The 18,428-nt window shown below is 39.9% G+C and overlaps 1 protein-coding gene across 1 annotated transcript; it reads left to right on the forward strand.

The window, feature by feature from the left end:
• Positions 1-234: 234 nt before the first annotated feature.
• LOC119560469 (tyrosine-protein phosphatase vhp-1) lies at positions 235-18,099 on the forward strand. Its single transcript, XM_037873928.1, has 4 exons — positions 235-496; positions 2,751-2,897; positions 5,881-6,105; positions 16,298-18,099. The coding sequence occupies exons 1-4, from the start codon at positions 235-237 to the stop codon at positions 17,128-17,130; spliced, it is 1,467 nt and encodes a 488-aa protein (XP_037729856.1). The 3' UTR covers positions 17,131-18,099.
• Positions 18,100-18,428: the final 329 nt, after the last annotated feature.

Here is an 18,428-nt window from a genome sequence, read left to right on the forward strand (position 1 = left end):
TGTGCGCGCTACAAGTGGAAATAAAACTCGATTTCTGGGCCCCCGATTTTTTGGTTGCAACACACATTATAACGGCAAGTGGCTCAACAAGTGGCTCGGGGATTATCTAATAAAGCCCTCCTACCGAAAATCATACTTAAATCATATAGATTATACGGGCAGCAGCAACAAAAAATATATCAATTTTAAAACAACCAAAGGCCCCATGTGTGTGTGTTAGTGCGAGCGCTGCATATGTGTGTGAATCGAGAAACGCAGAGCAGCAGCAGCAACAACAACAATAACAACAGCAGCGGCCACAACAACAAAGCTACAACGGCAACGTCAACAGCACGCAACAACAACAACAACAGCAACAACGGCCGCTGTGAGTGCGACGGAGACGGCAACAGCGTGAGTCATATAAGTGAAATGAAAATGCGGATAAAGCGAGAAGCGCCGTGTCTTCTGTTATTTATGCCAATCCAAAATACGAACAACAACAATCGCATTGGTGGTGAGTACACAAAAAAAATAAGCAATAAGAAAAATCATACAATTTAAGATTACACTTAAACCAATCAAGTGAGAGAGGGGGAGGGAGGGATGGGGAGAGCAAATTAATCTGCCTCTCTCTCCCTCTCCGCCTCTCTCGATTTTTACCGCTTGGCATGCTGTTTACTTTTGCAGGGGCGCGAAAGAGAGGGGGCGAACACACGTAAGCGTCTCCATTTCATTTCTACAACAGCAAAGCCAAAAAAAACTAAATAAAAAAGAAACGAACTCGAGAGAGATCAGAGACACAGAGTCAGTTACTTTTTTTTCGCTCCATACGTGACTCACAATTCGCGTGTCTTTCAAAAATAAAAGCAAAAGAAGCGTTTCGATTCGTTTCTGTTGGCTGGTTAAATAAAAAAAAAAGAGACTCCAACAAAATACTCGAGTACAAATAACAAAAAAACAACAGAAAAAATGTAAAGCAAAGCAGGTTTCTCAAGCGGCCTGGCAACGCTGAAAAACCCGCTTTGAAACGACCTTTCGAGTACGAATTCATCGGCACAACAACAGCAACACACATTACCAGCTACAACAACACGGGTAGGGCGAAGGAGGGCGAAAAGGGGGAGCAGGAGGAGAAAAAGCAACAGCCGCAGCAACAACTTCAAACTGAAGTTTAGAGGGAGAGAGAGGAAGAGCAGGAAGAGATAGTTGCAGGGGGCCAGGGGCGTACCAAAAAGGGGGCTCTTCTAAAGATTAAAAAAAAATTGATCATACAACTTTTAAAATAGTCTCAAATTAAACCATCCAATCAAATTCCGTAATGATCTAAGCTAAACTATGAGTCTCAAGCTGTTTAATCTCATTCAGAAAATTCATAATTAGACTAGATCTGATAGCTATCAACAGGAAACCACAAAATGAATCAGTTAACACACAGTAAATTCTCACGGATTACCCATTAAAAACAACACATTTTAAAAGCTTTAATACTTAACACAATCATCAGTGCTAAAAGTGACAGTAAACACATAATTTTGCTAACAAATAAATAAGCCAAAATAATATCTTACACATTTGCCAAACGTTTTTAAAAGTCAATCATAACAGAAAACAAAAACCTGGTTGATAACTAGTTTTTATAAATAAACAAGCCACTGTACACTAATTAGCACTTCCCTATTTTCTACTCTCTTACACTTCGTTTACCACCGCAAGCCCCCCCTTCGAAACCCACACACACCAGACTTGAGACGCCCCTGTGTGGTTGCAATGCACTATTGGCATGCAATTTTTCTTGTTTTACTAGCCGCAAACAACAACAGCGAAAAATCTGAACCAACGTTTCCTGCCGCGGTGAAAAGTTGGTTGTATTTTTTTTGTAGCTGTTGCTTTTGGCTTTTGAGGTCGCTTGGCTGATAACAGCAATTTCGTACCCCAGTAGTTCACTGGAAGTTGTTTTCCTTTCCAGCATAAAAAGACACTGTGAGTAGAGCTGATAAAGCCAAGTCAGTCCAGTCCCACCTCCTAATACCACTTTGAAAACATAATACAAACTGTAGCATTCCTTATCTTATCTTGTTTTAGTTGATAGGGGTCCAAAATGTTGCGTTTCAATCAAAAGGGCTGGCTTAAAGTCAAAGTTTTGTGGAATACATTAATCCTAATTAAAATCATAATAATTATTCAAGACTTTAAAGATTCTAATAGCTAGTATATTCTATATGCAAATGCATATCATTAATATTGTGTTTGTGTGGCATGTGATTTTATTTTAAAACCCTAAAAATCTCAGTTCCTATGACCTCAGAATACTTTATCATTCCATTAAAAAAGTCCCAACTAAAACGTTCAAATTGTATGATATTGCTCGTGTTTTACTATAAAATACTATCAAATTGGTATAGGGCGAGCTTACAAAGCGTTTTCTAATTATGCCTGCTCACTGTGATAAGCGACTTAAGAATAGCGAGCAAATGTGGAAAACTTTGGCTTTGCCTTCGCTCGTAATCAGTCAAAAAAAAAATGCGAACTCTAGAGCCAAAATAAATGTCTTACGTCAGTTTTGGCAGGCGGCAAATCGAAACGAAATATTTTTGCGGTTTATTTGAACGGGGACCTGGCGCGACAAGTTTTTCGCACTGTGGTCCATACACAGACTGCGTCTGACATCATTGGTTTTAAAATTAAGCAAATCGCTAACCGCCAATTATAATCGGTTTTTAAGTCACCGTATTAATGCGTATCTTCTGGTTTCGTGCATTTCTTTGCAGCCAATCAAAAGGACTATCCCAACAAGCGGTCCAGGGAGAATCTGGCATGTGACGAGGTGACATCGACGACGTCATCTTCCACGGCAATGAACGGCGGCGGACGGACGCCGGCGCTAACCCGCAGCTGCTCCAGTCCGGCGGTCTACGGTGAGTGAAAGCTGCGTAATGGGGAACCCACCGAAAGGTATGCGACCCGAAGACGGGTTTCACAAACGGTGGGTGACTCAGTTAGAAATGGTTTGGCGGAATGAAAAAGTCAGGGTCTTATAGTTTGACCAAATGTCGATGTATCGTGATAAACTTTGGGATAAAAGCCACCAATAGGGTAATATTTGTGCATACAAACTAAGAAATTTGTATCTTTAAAATTGAAAGAGGTCTGAAAAGGTCAAAATAAAAGTTATTATAATTTTGATAAACCCACATAGCTTAATTGGAAATGGAATGCGTGTAATTATATTTTGAAGAAAACTAAATTAAAAGAATAAGTAAGAATCATAGACGAATTACTCATATGTGCTACATTTCGATATAAGCTCATTGATATGAGGTAAATTTGCATAGTTTTTTCAATGGAAGTAGTATTTGTAACCTCTTGACTATGTTATGAACTATGTGATTACATATCACTTCTTTTAATTTCATCCCAGAAACGGAAATGTTTATTTCCTGATGAGTTGTAATGATTCATGGGAGGTTGCATACCAAAGTTTGTCACACTTACTCTTGTGGTAACCATTATACAGAAAGTTCTGATTGGGGGCACTATATCTAAAACCGATCGAGCAATCTCTCGATGGTTCTGTTGTTGCATATTTGCATGTCTAGTGCTGTTTGTGCTTATCATTGCATTTCATTTCCTACTCGGCCTAAGTACCCTGCCCCTCCCCCTACCACGAATTCCGCGTTTTGATAGTACAACATGGCGATAAATTGTCTCAGATTGTCATACAATCTTTCCGTCATTTCTGCCCCCTTCTCTTTCCCACACTTGTGAGCTCTGCTTTAACATTAAAAACAAACTGTGTTGTTTTTGCTTCGGCACGTGCTGTGAGATAAATCGCTCGCTTGATAGGCCCTCTCGCTCGCACCTTTAACTCGTATTTTTGCACATTACGAAATCGAGCGTACGTACATATGTATATATGTATATATGTATGAAAAGTATGCGAGAAGCAGCGAAACACATGCAAAACAATAATAACAAAGGTAACAACAAAGACTGTGATACAGTGAAATTTTCAATGTCAAACTTTTGCATATTACTCAGTTACTCACTCGGGTTGGGAATCGTACTAAATCTCGGGTCTGAGTGGGGTAACCCTCAGTCTATCTCATCCACCTTTTTCACCTGACAAAGGTGTGATCACATCGTGATGTTTCCTTGAGTTTCAGTATATTCTATATATTACGCACATCTATTATAGGATTACTAATGCATCAGCAATTTATAGATGGAACTATTAAAAATAAATAATTCTTAATCTGAATTTCAATCTCATAATAATGTGATTGATTAGGCACTAAAACAATCTTATTTGAATTTATAATGTGATAGATAACCACAATACCTTGGCTAGCAGTTTCTTATAGAGATCTTTCGTATTTTATAGGTTTCTTATAAAGATCTAACCGTTTCCAAGAGAATGTGCTGAAAGCAATCATTAAATTAATATTTCGTATTTTGTATAAACTAATGATTCACCCACAATAGGGCGCAATAAATAATTACTAGTAGGTTCAATGCCATAACAAAGGAAACTCCCAAAAAATAATAATATTTTTGTGAAATTGGAAATACCCTTGACGAACGAATAAGCGATCGATTGCTGTACGAGGGTTTGTCAACCCCCATCCCTTGCTGTATATGTTAATAGACTCTGGCGAATATTGTTTATCAAAACACTTCAACTGAGTCACTCTGGAAATATTTATGAAATCTGTTAATTGCATTCTGAATATACTACTATTTATATATGTATGCGGCGCTATCAGAAGGTGCTTGCGTAAATGCCACAATGACAATCATCTTTACGTGTAAAGTTCCAACGTGTTGTCGATGACTAATGCAAGTGATTTCCGTGTGACCCACAAAGTGCAGTCGGCCCAAAAAAAATGAATAAATATAAACGAAATACACGAAGTTGAGTTACCATGGCTCTGAGTGCTATCAATTAACACGCAACCCAATGACAAATAATCGATGAACCAGGGGCTGGGGGAGCTAATGGGGTGGGGTGTCTATGGCCAAAACCGCAGGGCATATGCTGGTCCCTGGAACCGCACTTCAATCTAAACATTACACTTGGAAAAGAAATTTGGAAAATATCTTATACCATGGTAATGCCAATTAAAGATTCCAAAGTTTAAAACCAAGCTTAAACTTTTATATTGAATCGTTTCCAGAAAGGTTACACCATTTATAAAGCAGTTTTTCAAAATGTTTAGAATCTCGGTATTAGGTGTGAAACTTTTATAGAGTTTTAGGGTGGTTTTTGTTGGTTTTCAAAGACGATGGTTCGTTTTTCGGAGTGTAGTTAGACGGTGCACAATTATAGATACACATAGAGAGGGAAGAAAAAACAATTGCGCGGCTCATTGAGAGTGCTACGAACTCGGGGACGGCCATGAGGCAACGTGAAGCCACCCCTCGGCCCGCTGACCGCCCGGGGCCCTCCCCCACCTTCGACTTCGCCCACTGCCAATAAAACTGAACCCAACTGAACTGAGACTATGCCTCTGTGTGTGGCATGACTCATGCAACAGCAACAGAGGCCCCAGCAGACGAATCCAATCGAAACGAAAACGCCCGGAGGAGGGGAGAAAAAAATAAACAATTTGTTGTAGCAAAATTTAGACGTTGTATACAACAATAGATACAGAAAACAGGGCCAGGCCATCACTACTACTACTACTACTACCTACCCATCCCCATCCCCATCCCCATCAGAATGATCATTTGCCAGACTCTTTTGTTGCATGACATCGCGAATTGGCAAACTTCCACCGCGATACAGAAACAGAGATCCCCCGACAATGGGCGCACTTTTTGTACGCCGTTTGGGGCAGATAGAACTTTTCCATTATTTACTCATAAAAACTAATGATCCGAACCGCATGTATCTTGCAGATATAGAAACACATCCCGCCTCGCCCGTTTTCCCGCATCTATTGCTGGGCAATGGCCGCGATGCCGACGATCCCAGCAGCGTGGGCGCTAACTGTGTGCTGAACGTTACCTGCCAAAGTCCCAATGAGAGCCATCTGCAGGGTCTCAAGTACATGCAAATACCTGCCAGCGATACGCCCCATCAGAACATCAAGCAGTACTTCCAGGAGGCCTTCGACTTTATCGGTGAGTTTTGTTTGAAAAAAGAATCACAATCATCTCTTCACTATTATTACCATAGGATCTTAAATCCTATCGATATGGATAAAAATATATCACTCAGTCCTAAAAAAGTTTTGTGACTATCGAAATATTTTGATATTATGGTTCTTAACTAAGAGCGCAGTTTGAATTATAGGGACATTAGACTTTATGAAGATTATAAAAACTACAAAGTTATTAAACCAAATATAAGAAAATATTATTCCACAAAAAAATACCAAGAAGATGACAAACGCTTCCGTCTCATTGATAATTTCGTCTTGATTATGGAGAACTTTTCCAAATATTTACTGGAGATTAGGCTGGTCAAGTTTATTGTGGAAAAATATTATGGATTTCCGTGGAAGCTTGGGCTCTCCGAATCGAGTCTGAGAATCCGAGTTACGCTTAGTCATCATCTTAGGCGATTCGCGATTGGCAATTGCTAAACGTGACTTGTTATTGGATGCCTGGCGGCGGGCTTTTCAGTGGTCAGCGGGCTCATTTGTGGATTTTGCATAACTGTTTTAGTCTGGCTTCCACTTCCCTTTCCTCTGGTCTGTGTGGAAAATTCGTTATTGACTTTTTGTTTGCCCCCTTTTTTTTGGGGGGCTTTCGTGTGCTCTTGGCGTTTTGTGCTGCCCTCAGCGCTTTTCCCACACAACCAAGCAAACTACACAAATTGTTAATTTTAAATGAAAATAATAATATATACCCAAACGGAAAAGGGGCACGAGGTGGCCGGAGAGAGCTTTAGCCGTGGAATATAATGCTGACGTCAATAGCATTTTTCCATTTTCTATGTCCAAAGCTGTTCATCAAGTATTTTTGTTTGAATTTTTTTTATAATCTTTTTTTTTTTTTTGCAAGCAAATGGCTTGGCACGTGTGCACGAGCTTTGTCGTTCTTAGTGCTGCTTTTGTTTCTCCGTATTATTAATGTTCTTTGTAGCGTCTGTGGGGCTTAAGTAGTGCCAATATTTCATTTAAAACAAGCGCGAGAAAAGCCGAGTGGGCGGTAAGAGCGGCTGACGACCGACGACCTCCAAACTAGGTGTCTCTGAAAGTATATGACATGATATGATATGATTGTTCTACACAAAAGTGGATTGTATGGGATTTGGTTTTTGAAGTAGATGCTTAATTTTAATGCCTTTGACCCTATTTTAGATAAATATGAGTAATTCCAGGTCTTGGGTTCCATAAATCAAAGTTAAACATGATGGTATATTGAATGATTTATTTATTTTGAAACAAAGTAAAACTAAATACGATCGAATTATAAAAAACTGGAGTCACATAGGAAACATTAGGAAAAAATAGAGGATATATTATATATTAGGCGGGATTCCTAGATAATCCCATGAAATTCAATTACTTTCTAGTCAATATCAATAAATGATACGCTACAAAGTCACTGCTTAAGCCTTAAAGGAATAATATGGTTATTTATAGTCCTAAGTTAATCGGGATCTATAAATTCTTAAAAAGTTGTAAGGATTACGAGATTTCAAAGCGAAGCTCAAATCAAAGTTCCCCACTTCGTGGAATCCAGCTATTCCACTCCCTCGCACTCATAGATACAATTGGGGTGTGTGTGAGTGTGTGGATAAGGAGCAATGCTCCTTCCTCCTCCTGAGGTTGTTGTTTTTGCTGCTCCTACGCTTATCCATTCGCTCTTTGCCGTGCCTCCTTCGTTCCTGCCGTCTCCTTCGTTCGTCGCCACATTGTTGTTGCTGTTGCGTGTTGGCGTTGGCAGACAGCATGGCGGCAGCAGCGTCGTCGTCGCGTTGTTGTTGCTATTGCTGCCCCTTGTGCCCGTTACTGTGTTGCGACTTTGGCCACACTGAAAAAATCAAAGTGGAAGGGAAAGGATTTTGTGAAAAATTTTTTTTTATTATTTTAATGCCTTGGGAATTATACTTTAATATTTATTATTATGATTATAAACTTGCTATCTTACAACACCTTATAAAATAACTAATAAGGCAGTACCATTCACTTTTGAGCGCACGAAAACAAGGGCTTTCTGAAGGTCGGTCTTCTGAGATAAAGGTTTATCATAGAGTCAACTCAGTAAAAATTTGATAGTGTAACTGCGAATTATAGCTATTTTGTTTTCGACGGTGCACACGGCTTACAAGTTTTCCCGGGTAATGGAAACTTTATGCAGATTGCAGCAAGAACAACAAGGGGGCTAGCTACGTAAGCTAACCAACCAACCGCAAACGTCCTTTCTGATAAGGGTTGTCCTCGACTCGCTTCCTGCGCTGCCCGACTGTTAATGTTTTTTTGGCCACCACTGTGCGCCGGCATGACTCATCGCCATTCCGTTTTGTTGCTCGTTCACAATGCAATGTGGAACACAGAGAGCGAGATGGCGCGAGAGTGGGTGGTGGGTGGGTGGTTGGTGGAATTGGACGGATGGGTGAACGGTACAGCCGCATCGATTTTTCCGTTGGCTTCTTATTGTTGCTATTTATTGCGCCGCCAACGGCACTTTTCACCCCTCTCTCTTTCTCTCGGGCGCTGTTTCGTTTTGGCATATGTTCTATTTTTGTAAACATTTCGGTTCCTGTTTATGAGTCATCGTTTCGTTTTTCTTTTAGTGGGTTATCCTTGTGCGTATGGCCTCGACTGTTGGTGCTGTTTATTGTTCTTGTTGTTGTTGTTGCGGATGTCAGGTGCGGGGGAGCAACAGCTGCTCAGTATCGCTGCCTCTTCTTCCTTACTCACCCCCTCTCATCATTTTGTTTGCATCTGTCAGATCAAAAATTCTCGATTCGCTTTTTTTCTTGCCACCACACAGAGAGAAAATTTATTTAACACGATTATTATGTAAATTATGGTACTTGTTATATGGAATTTTTGTAAATATTTAAAATCTACATTTTTAAAAAATAATGAAATCGTTAAAATTTTACATTATTTACCCAAAAAAAAATTAAATTTATTTTTAATAATATTTTTTATGTTCCCACCAACTTTTTTTCTTCACCTCATTTCTTTTATCCATGCTCAAGTATTATTTTTATAAATGCTCTACCTCTCCTTCTCTCTCGCTCACTCACACCCGCGCGAAAAACACATTAGTACTCAGGCACGAAGTAACGGTGGGTGGGGGAGACGGCAAAGAAGAAGCAGAAGGAGGTGGCGGCGGTGAAGAAGAAGAAGCAGGGAAAAGTATATGTATTTTGTACTGAGTGCATGAGTCATGATTTCGCCTTCTCTGTTTGTGTGTGTGTGTTTGCCCCTGCCTTTTGCGCATTCGTTTTTGGTTTGCCGTCGTCACCTTATGCCTATTATTATTGTTTTATTTCGCCTGAATATATGCTTACCCCCCGTCTGCTTCTTCTTATTCCGTACAACTTATGATTTCTCATTGTTGCGTTGCTTTTCGTTTTCCATTCATTATAACAGCACTTTGTGTGAGGGAGGGGGTGGGGGGAAAGAGGAAGCACCGCTATTTTGAAGCAAAGCTTGAAATGAGCTCAACGCCGGCAGAACGGCGGCAGAGCAGCGGCAGAGGCTCATTAGGCGACAGCAGAGTTCGAGGCCCCAATTGTTGTTGCTGTTGTAGTTGTAGTTGTCGGATAATGCTAATGTCATTATGCTGCGTCATTAACATGAACGATAAACTAAGCCGGGCCACTTGGCCTAGAAAGCAATCAAAGCCTCAATTGTCAGGAAATTGAACGGTAGTATTTGGTCTATTGGTCACTACACAGGTTTATTTGGAATCTAAAAACATTTTCAAAACATTCAATCAGAAAAAAGTTAACAGAATTCAATTAATCGTACCTTAACATCTTAAATTGAACGGTAGTATTTGGTCTATTGGTCACTAAAAAGATTTTTGGGATCTTTTGCGATTTATATACCATGAAAACAGCCCAAAAGAATGCAAATTATAAAAGAAACATCTTTAAAATAAAGAACTGTTATAAAATACAGTCCAATTCTTGTCCTTCAACCAAGAATGTTTACACAAGGAGTCAAAACTAAAACCATTTCTTCAAGGTAGCTGACATTTTGGAAGAAAATCAGGAAATTGAACGGTAGTATTTGGTCTATTGGTTAGTACAAAGATTTTTTGGGATCTACAGGGATTTTTAAAACATGTAAACAGCCCAAAAAAAACAAATTAAGAAGGAAACATCTTTATAATACAGAACTGTTATAAAATACAATCCAATTGTTGTCCTTCAACCAAGAATGTTTAGACAAAAGAGTCAAAACTAAAACCATTTCTTCAAGGTACCTGACATATCAGAAGATTTTGAAAGAAAAACAGAAAAGTTCTTATATAATCCAACAAGGCCAGTATAAACAAATCTAAATAAGGCCAAGAGTACATGATACTAAGAAAAATAAACGCCAAATAGCAATGTTTAAACTCGAAACCGCCAAGGTGTTCATTTATGAAGGTCCTCATAATATTATTATTATTGGTTGTATCTTGGAGCTTTCACGCTCTTTCCACATCCTTCCTAACGAGTATCTGCTGCGGGGCCTAATCAATTTGTCAAGTTATCGCCGCGATGTCTGTACTGACTGTACCCGCATATTATTTGTGCGCCAAGTTATCAAGTTATCAAGCCATCAACTTTTATCTGCCAGCAACGGAGGAGGCCTCTTTGGCAAACTAACTTAATCTACAATGGAGCATATATACGGTTACGGGTTACGTTTACTGGGGACATTTGAGGGTACGAGTACGGGTTGTGCACACACAGTCGCAGAAGCAGCTAAGTAAACTGGAAACGGAGGCCCCTCGAGAACATTTGGTGATAGCCACATTCTATATAACATACATACAGTTGGACAGCTGATTAGATAAAACTATGAATGCATATGTTCAAATATATACCAACAGTTGCGGTTAAAAAAACAGAAGTTTATCATGTTTTTAAAATATTAAAAAAAATCTATGTCGGTTAAAACTAGGTTCTAATATTGTAAAACCAAAAAATCTTATATTTTGACAGTCAGAAAGATATAGGGCACTCGAGTATAGAGAGAACTTTGTTGAATCCTTTGGCTAATGAGTAATCGAAAATCCGTTGGCAGACAAAAAACAAAAAAGAAATAACAGAAACAACAAATATCCCGAGGTGACATTTTTGTTGGCCGCCGTGCACATAATTTCAATATTCGTCAGCCGGCTATTTATAAAATGCAAAAACCAACCAAGCAAAATAAACTGAAAATCTTCGCACAGGAATTTCGTATTTGAAATTTGCGATGCGACTTCGGATACTTTTTGTTGTTGTTCGCATGAGAAATGCAAAATTATAAGGCACTTAATCATTTTACAGGGAACCCACGCCTACTACTTCCTTATTTCCCCGCTACACAGGAAAAAATATCTTTAGATTATTTTATCAAAAAATATCATTTGTTTTTTAATCAATATTGTTCTTATTAATTCAATCTTTATTCCATTTCAGTGAGTATCGATTGACACAATGTAGCCATGAAAACTATCTAATCAATTTTGAACAATACAAAAAAAATCGTTGTGTACTTATTCATCAATACCTCCCTTTTGAGACTTTTGCGCCCGCGCACTTTGCATTTTCCCAAGTGTTTTACTGGCGCGCAATTTGTTTATGAAACATTTCGTTTGTTGTTATTGCCGTTGCGCATGCTCTTTATGAATCACTCGAGGAGAGCCCTGATCCATCTACCTCACACACTATACAAACCCGATGTTTGGGTTGAAGGCGACCTCAAAGTGCAGGCTGTCTTGGGAGCTTTTGTTGTTTCCGTATGACTCGACACGTCAAAGTCGAGATTCGCCAAGTTGAAGGTCAAGTTGAGATCCCCACTCTCTTTGTTTCGGATGATTCAGCGCCGTCTTATCGCCATTTAAGTGTCCTGGCACCTGCCGCACTCAGACTCACACTATCGCCGTCTCTTTCGGTCGCACCATAGCCGTCTCTTTCTGGCTGAATCAGAAACTCGCATGAGTAAGCGGGTATTCTTAATGATAAACAGTCGCCGAAAGTAATTAAATATTTCGAATATAAACAAAACTACTTGTTGCTTGACAACGTGCTTTGGTTAAAACAGCGAGCAGCATACAAATAGCATCGGATTAAAGTAATTCCAATACAGAAACAAAGGATTATAATATTTTGTAATGTACTTAAGAAGTAATTCTTTAAACACAAACAAAGAATGGTATTATAATGTTATTGTAGTGCACTTAAGGAGTATACACCGTTTCTTCATAGACCCAATATCTTACAAATGTTTATTTGCAAAATTTTATTTGGAAGTACCTTAATGATCCCTTATTTTTTATACTATCTCTCTGAACATTGCTGTAACATTTAACAACTCATTCATATATCATGTTCCCTGTGCTCAAAGGTTGTTTCAGTTTCTGTTTTCCATTCTGATTCCGATTCTGTTGCCGTTTCTGTTTCTGGCCATGACTCAGAGGGAGTTGCGAGAGTTTCGCGCCCTGGACACTTTTGGTTGACCCTAGGGTCCAAGATCCGGGACTTAATCATCACCAGGAAAAGTGAAATGATACATTGGGCAAGAACAAGAACCAAAACACGAGGCGACAGGCAGTCATCATTGTCTGGCGAGACAGTGCTACCATACCCCATACACCATATAGCACCATACCATACGATCCCATCGCAAAGGCATCCCAGCTGTCAGACAGTCGTCTGCCAGTTGGCCCACTTCTGAGCCGAAATCACCAGATGACGCACCCGGGGGCCCGACAATAAAATAAAAAAGAAAACATCGCTACTGTTGCACTTAATCATACATTCATCGGTGTAAGAATTCGGTGACTACCCAAAGTTGGCATTACGCATCGCCCCCTTAAATGGAGTCACGACTCTCAGCCCTTCGGAATGGTGGCAACGTGTACTGTCCCATTAGAGGCACGACTCCCCGGGATCTATCAGTCATCCACAGTCATCGCCCGAATATGCGCTCCGGTGGACTAAGTCAGTCCGTTTAGTCATACGTATGTAAGGCACTATTGGCGATTAGTAATTCCCCACAGCATATATGGCGGGCCTATTTGTCATGAACAATAAACAATTACCAAAGGCCCGCTTCCCAATAATTGAGCAAAGCCTCCGCTTCGAGTTCCGTTTTCTGTGAACAAAATAAATCCAGTAATATGCAAAAATTACTGACGGAAAAACAAACAAATAATTGTTGGTAACCATGATTAACGGTTTCATCCGAACTGTAATAGGACACCATAAATAACAGAAGATTAGCTTGGTGAGAATACTTGCAAGTTGGTAGATGCACTGAGAAAAGCTTAAACCTGTTTCGTTATAAGTCTTAACTATCCTGAATTTAAATTCTTTTTACTAATTCCAAAGATAGATTAGGTGTTATAATATTTTTGAATAGTCTTTGTAACCACTTTTGAACCTCTGTTCTTAACTTGAACCTGAGCCCAATTAGCTAGAACTCAAACTACTAGTGACTCAAACTATAGTTTTGCGAAATTCATTCATCGTTTACAGCTACTTCTGGCTAGTTTTTGCGAAACTCCTCAGCCCCTGTCGTTCTGCATTATTATTTCTTGGTCTCTTCTAGCCCACATGAGTCACATATGTTGTGGTGTTTGCGAGACAGGCGCGTTTACGGCGCGTTTTATACGCGATTTTAACTGTCTGAGCGACGGGGTCATTAACTAAGAGGATTTATGAGCGCCGTGCGAACGGAACGGAACGGGGACGGTGACCAATTGTCTGCCATTGTACGCTTAATGACCATCTTTCTTTATCTATGCGGCTGTCTTTTGGCCTCCCCCCGATCAGTGGGTCTATTTTTGGCCAGCCTATGGATTGGTCATCTCTTTATTTGCCGATTTTAATTCCCCCGCTGTGCACTGGGAGAAAAGTAACAAAGGATTTCAAGTTTCATATTCAGACAACTTAAGAAAATGCGTGATAAGATAATGATACTTATATCATATCTTGGTATGATATATTCATTGGAAAAGGAAAACACATTTCAAATCTTCTGGAAACTGCGTTAAGCTGACAGTGTATCTCAAGCTAAAGATAGTTTTGTGAATCCCCTTTTTAAGCTGATGCCATGACAAGTCACACAACTTTGGTTTCTTTCTTTTGGTCAGTGTAGTGTTTCTGAGGCATGAACCCATTCGGGGACTCTGACGTACTTACTTTAGGTACTTTTGCACCCATTTCCAGTGGTTATCTTTGAATGGTAGTTGATTATTTATTTATGATGGATTTTCCCAGGGGCCCAATTATAGTTGCTATATCATCAACACCAAACCCGATAACACGGCTAACTCGATTTGATTTCACTTGACTGGTGTGTAAACTGCAATTCATAATTGTGGTCGAAATTTGTGAAATCGAAGTTGTGCGGTAGGGAAGGTTTCCTTATCGCTGTCTACTTTGCACCCCCTCTATTCATTGATAAATCAAACACACTGCTATCTCTCACCTCTTCAGATGGGTAAACTAGGGAAAAAGGGGTGGGTCCCAGGGGCTATTATATATATAGTGAAGGCTGACAATATGGCTGCAATTCCGAGTGAGTTACACGCTCCTTCCAGATTTATCGCTGATATCACCTCCCTCGCTATAAGGCAAGGGGTTTATTTTATAATGGGGTGTGCGGAGTGCACTGTGGGAAATAGGGGGTGCAGTTGGGGGAGGGAGGTAGGCGCCTGGTGACTAACAAGGCTTCGCTTCTGCCCGACTGGCTGGTTATCAACTGTTTGGAAATCAGACAAGTGTTGCCTTGTTTGCATTATGAGTAAGCATCGATTAGGAAAGTCCGCCCCATTCCCCTATAAAAGCCCCTCTCGGAAGCCCCCGTTATTTTTTATTTGTGCACACCACCAACCCAAAATCACACCACAACCAATTCCTGTGCGATAAGATAATGCTTATTTTTTTTCGGTGGTGGCTTTATGTGGTTACAGTTGAACTTCTATAACTTGAAAATTAAAACGGAACTTGATAAAATTAAAATTCTATATGTAAGTCGTTGGGAACGAGTGGAGAAAGCTAGATTTTCTGTGGTAGGATCACAATGTTCTTTCTTCCTGGGTCTGAAAGTTGTTAGTTTCTTATTGAAATAGGAATGGTAAAGGTTCCTTAATATTATAATATATGAAATTCTTTCTTCCTGGGTCTGAAAGTTGTTAGTTTCTTATTGAAATATATACATATATAAATATATATTGAAATTCCTTAATATTATAATATATGAAATTATGATAACTTATTTTCAATTGTATTTGGTCTTGTAGTGTATTTTAGTTCGATTTGGTAGTACTTATAATGAAATACAAGGTCTTAGTCAACCCAATACTATTCTGTAGTGTTGTAGGACATTTGCTACTCTAGTGAGTTTTTACTGTACTTTATAATGGCAAGCCTTGGATAAAAGTACGCCGTATGCTGCAGATTCTTCTGGGTTCTCTTCCTCTTCCTCCTGCCGCTTATCTTTGGCCAAAAATAACAACGTAAATTATGAGTTAATGTGGCCCACGTGTGTGTGTGGGGGCAAGCGGGTGTGTGTGTGCGCGTGTGAGGGTATAAAAATGTTCTGTCAATAAGCCTCGTCGCTTTGTTGTTGTTGCCAGATGATGATGACTCATATCGACAAAATTCACACAGTCGAGTTGCCGACCAAGAGAGTGGGAGAGAACATTTATAAAGAGAAAGAGAGGGAGAGCAGCAGAGGCCCACCAATACACTGAAAGTATCGACGGGGCGATATCAACACAGCGACATCATCGAAGCTTTCACGTTCGACGTTCAAAATTCGAAAAGTTTCTCCGTCGCCAGAGATGCAAGAAAAAAGCTATAAATAGCTAAAACAGGAATCTAAAAAAAATGTCTCAACTTAAAAAAAAAAAGCTTCAAACTTAACCAAGAACTGAAAATATTAACTTCAATTCCTTGCTTAATATAGTTCAAACTATTTATATTGTATAATTTTCTTAGTAAATATAGTCCGTAGTTTTATATATCAAAATATTTTGGTAACATCGACCCCTTTAAAAATAACTTCTTCAGTCAAGGGAGTTTTTATGATAAGATATGCCATACCAAACTCATTTCTATCTTTCCATTATTTATTTATAATACTTTTTACCACCTTATCAAACTGACTAAAACGATTTTTTCTTTGATATTTTGCAGAAGATGCACGGAAAACGGGTTCCCGAGTGCTGTTGCACTGCCACGCGGGGATTTCGCGCAGCGCCACCATCGCCATCGCCTACGTCATGCGGTACAAGTCGCTCTCCCTGCTGGAGGCCTACAAACTGGTGAAAGTGGCCCGGCCGATCATCTCGCCGAATCTGAACTTCATGGGCCAGCTGCTGGAGTTGGAGCAGAATTTGCGAAAGAGCGGAGTCCTGGCGCCCGCAACCCCACACCTGAACAGTCCTAGTAATCCCTCGGGATCTTCAGTGGGATCATCGTGTACCCCGTCTAGTCAACTGGTGGAACAGCCGGAGGAGGAGGAGATCGAGGAGAAGCGAGAGCAGCGGGATCGTGGCAAATCCAAGTCGGATAGCGAGGCCATGGACGAGGATGTGTACGGCTACGATGATGTGGACAGTGGCGCCGGCAGCCTGGCGGGCAGTAATTGCTCCTCCCGGCTGACCTCACCCCCGATAACCCCGGATGACGAAGCGCCCAGCACTTCAGCGGCAGCGTCGACGGTTTCGGAACTGGATTCACCAAGCTCGACCAGCAGCAGTGGCATCTGCTCCCTGCTCCAGTCCACCAGCTCATCCGTATCATCCTGCGCAATCAGCAAGCCAAATCTGCTGTCGCCCACAAGGCAGTTGGCTTTATTCAAGCGCAATTCGCCTGCCAAACTGCGATTGGATCTGGAGTCCAGCTATGCACCCGCGTCACCCATCCCAAAGTCCTCGCCCTGGATCTCGGTGCCATCCACGCCCGTCTGCGAGGAGGCACCGGAGGGCAGGATCAACCCCTTGGCCAGGAACTCGACGAGGGACTGAGATAAGGTCCCCGCGAAGAGCCGCCGCCAATTAGCAGCTGTGAAAAGAAAGAAAATGTACAGCCAATTGCCACTTTCTTTATGATCAAAATTAGACTTGATAAAATTTTATTTTTCATCAAAAATATGTAGAAAATGACCAAGTTTTTAAGTATTTTATAACTACTAAAACTAAAGAATTTTTTACCTGGCTGAGAAATATGGATTTTATCAAATCAAAAACGGCAAGAGGCCTGCTACTTCCTATAGAACAAGGTGATGCTACAATGGTATATCAAGCCACCTTTGCAACGTGTAAATAAAAACGTTCATAAACTGTACATACAAACGTACCTAAAACAAAAAACAAGGGAAAGAAATACCAATTGCAGCTTAAACTACTTGCAATACTTTTTAAGGGCTTTTGTAATGTATTTCCTCTACGCATCCCCTGAACCAACACAAAACAAATACAACTAAAATAATCCAAAACAACCAACTGGAGAAATTGTTTAAGAAAAAAGAAAACCTCGTATATGTTAATTTAGTTTAAATTTAGTCGTAAGCGAATCTTAACTATACCTATACACACATAAACTATATTAAACTTCACATAGTAAAATGAAAATCCAAAATGCACTGCAACTATTTCTGCTGACTTGCCACACCAAACGAACCCTACCCTAATTCCCAAAAAATATGAGAAAACCCGCCATATACACAGCAAAGATCTTATCAAAACTGTTCTAAGTTTTATCAATCCGCTATAGCCACACCCACACTCTATATATTTGCATGTAGTTTAGTTACTTCTTTAAAGTGAGGAAAGTTTGTGTTTTCTAGTTTTAGTTATTTATATGAAGCGAGCGCGTGAGAGGATAATGAATGCGATTTGATTCATTTGTATTAGACCGTAAATCTAATAGGCTAAGATACACCTAAAAAGTGTAACCCGTGTGTTAAGTAAACGGAAATTATAATAGTAACCGAACCAACTGCTGTTTTTATTTCAATTTTTAAACAGGACCGCCAAAGTGAAAAGTGCTGCACAGTTCGGAGATACTGCTTTTCAGCTCTGTAGAGCAACCAGCCCTGGTAGTTCCGCTCCGAAATATCGATACCTATCGGACGAGGTATATCGATAAAGGAGAAGTGGGGAATCCCACGGTTTTCTAATATTGTAATGAAATAATTTAACACTAACTGCAATGGTAAAAAAAAAATTGTTAACAATTGAAAAAGTTATTAATTTAAAGTCTTCCTATATATATTTGTTGTTATTGTCATATACATAGCTTAAAATATTTTGTATTTAATTTT

Source organism: Drosophila subpulchrella, unplaced genomic scaffold, assembly GCF_014743375.2.
Source record: "Drosophila subpulchrella strain 33 F10 #4 breed RU33 unplaced genomic scaffold, RU_Dsub_v1.1 Primary Assembly Seq354, whole genome shotgun sequence".
In the NCBI taxonomy this organism is placed as follows: Eukaryota; Metazoa; Arthropoda; class Insecta; order Diptera; family Drosophilidae; genus Drosophila; species Drosophila subpulchrella.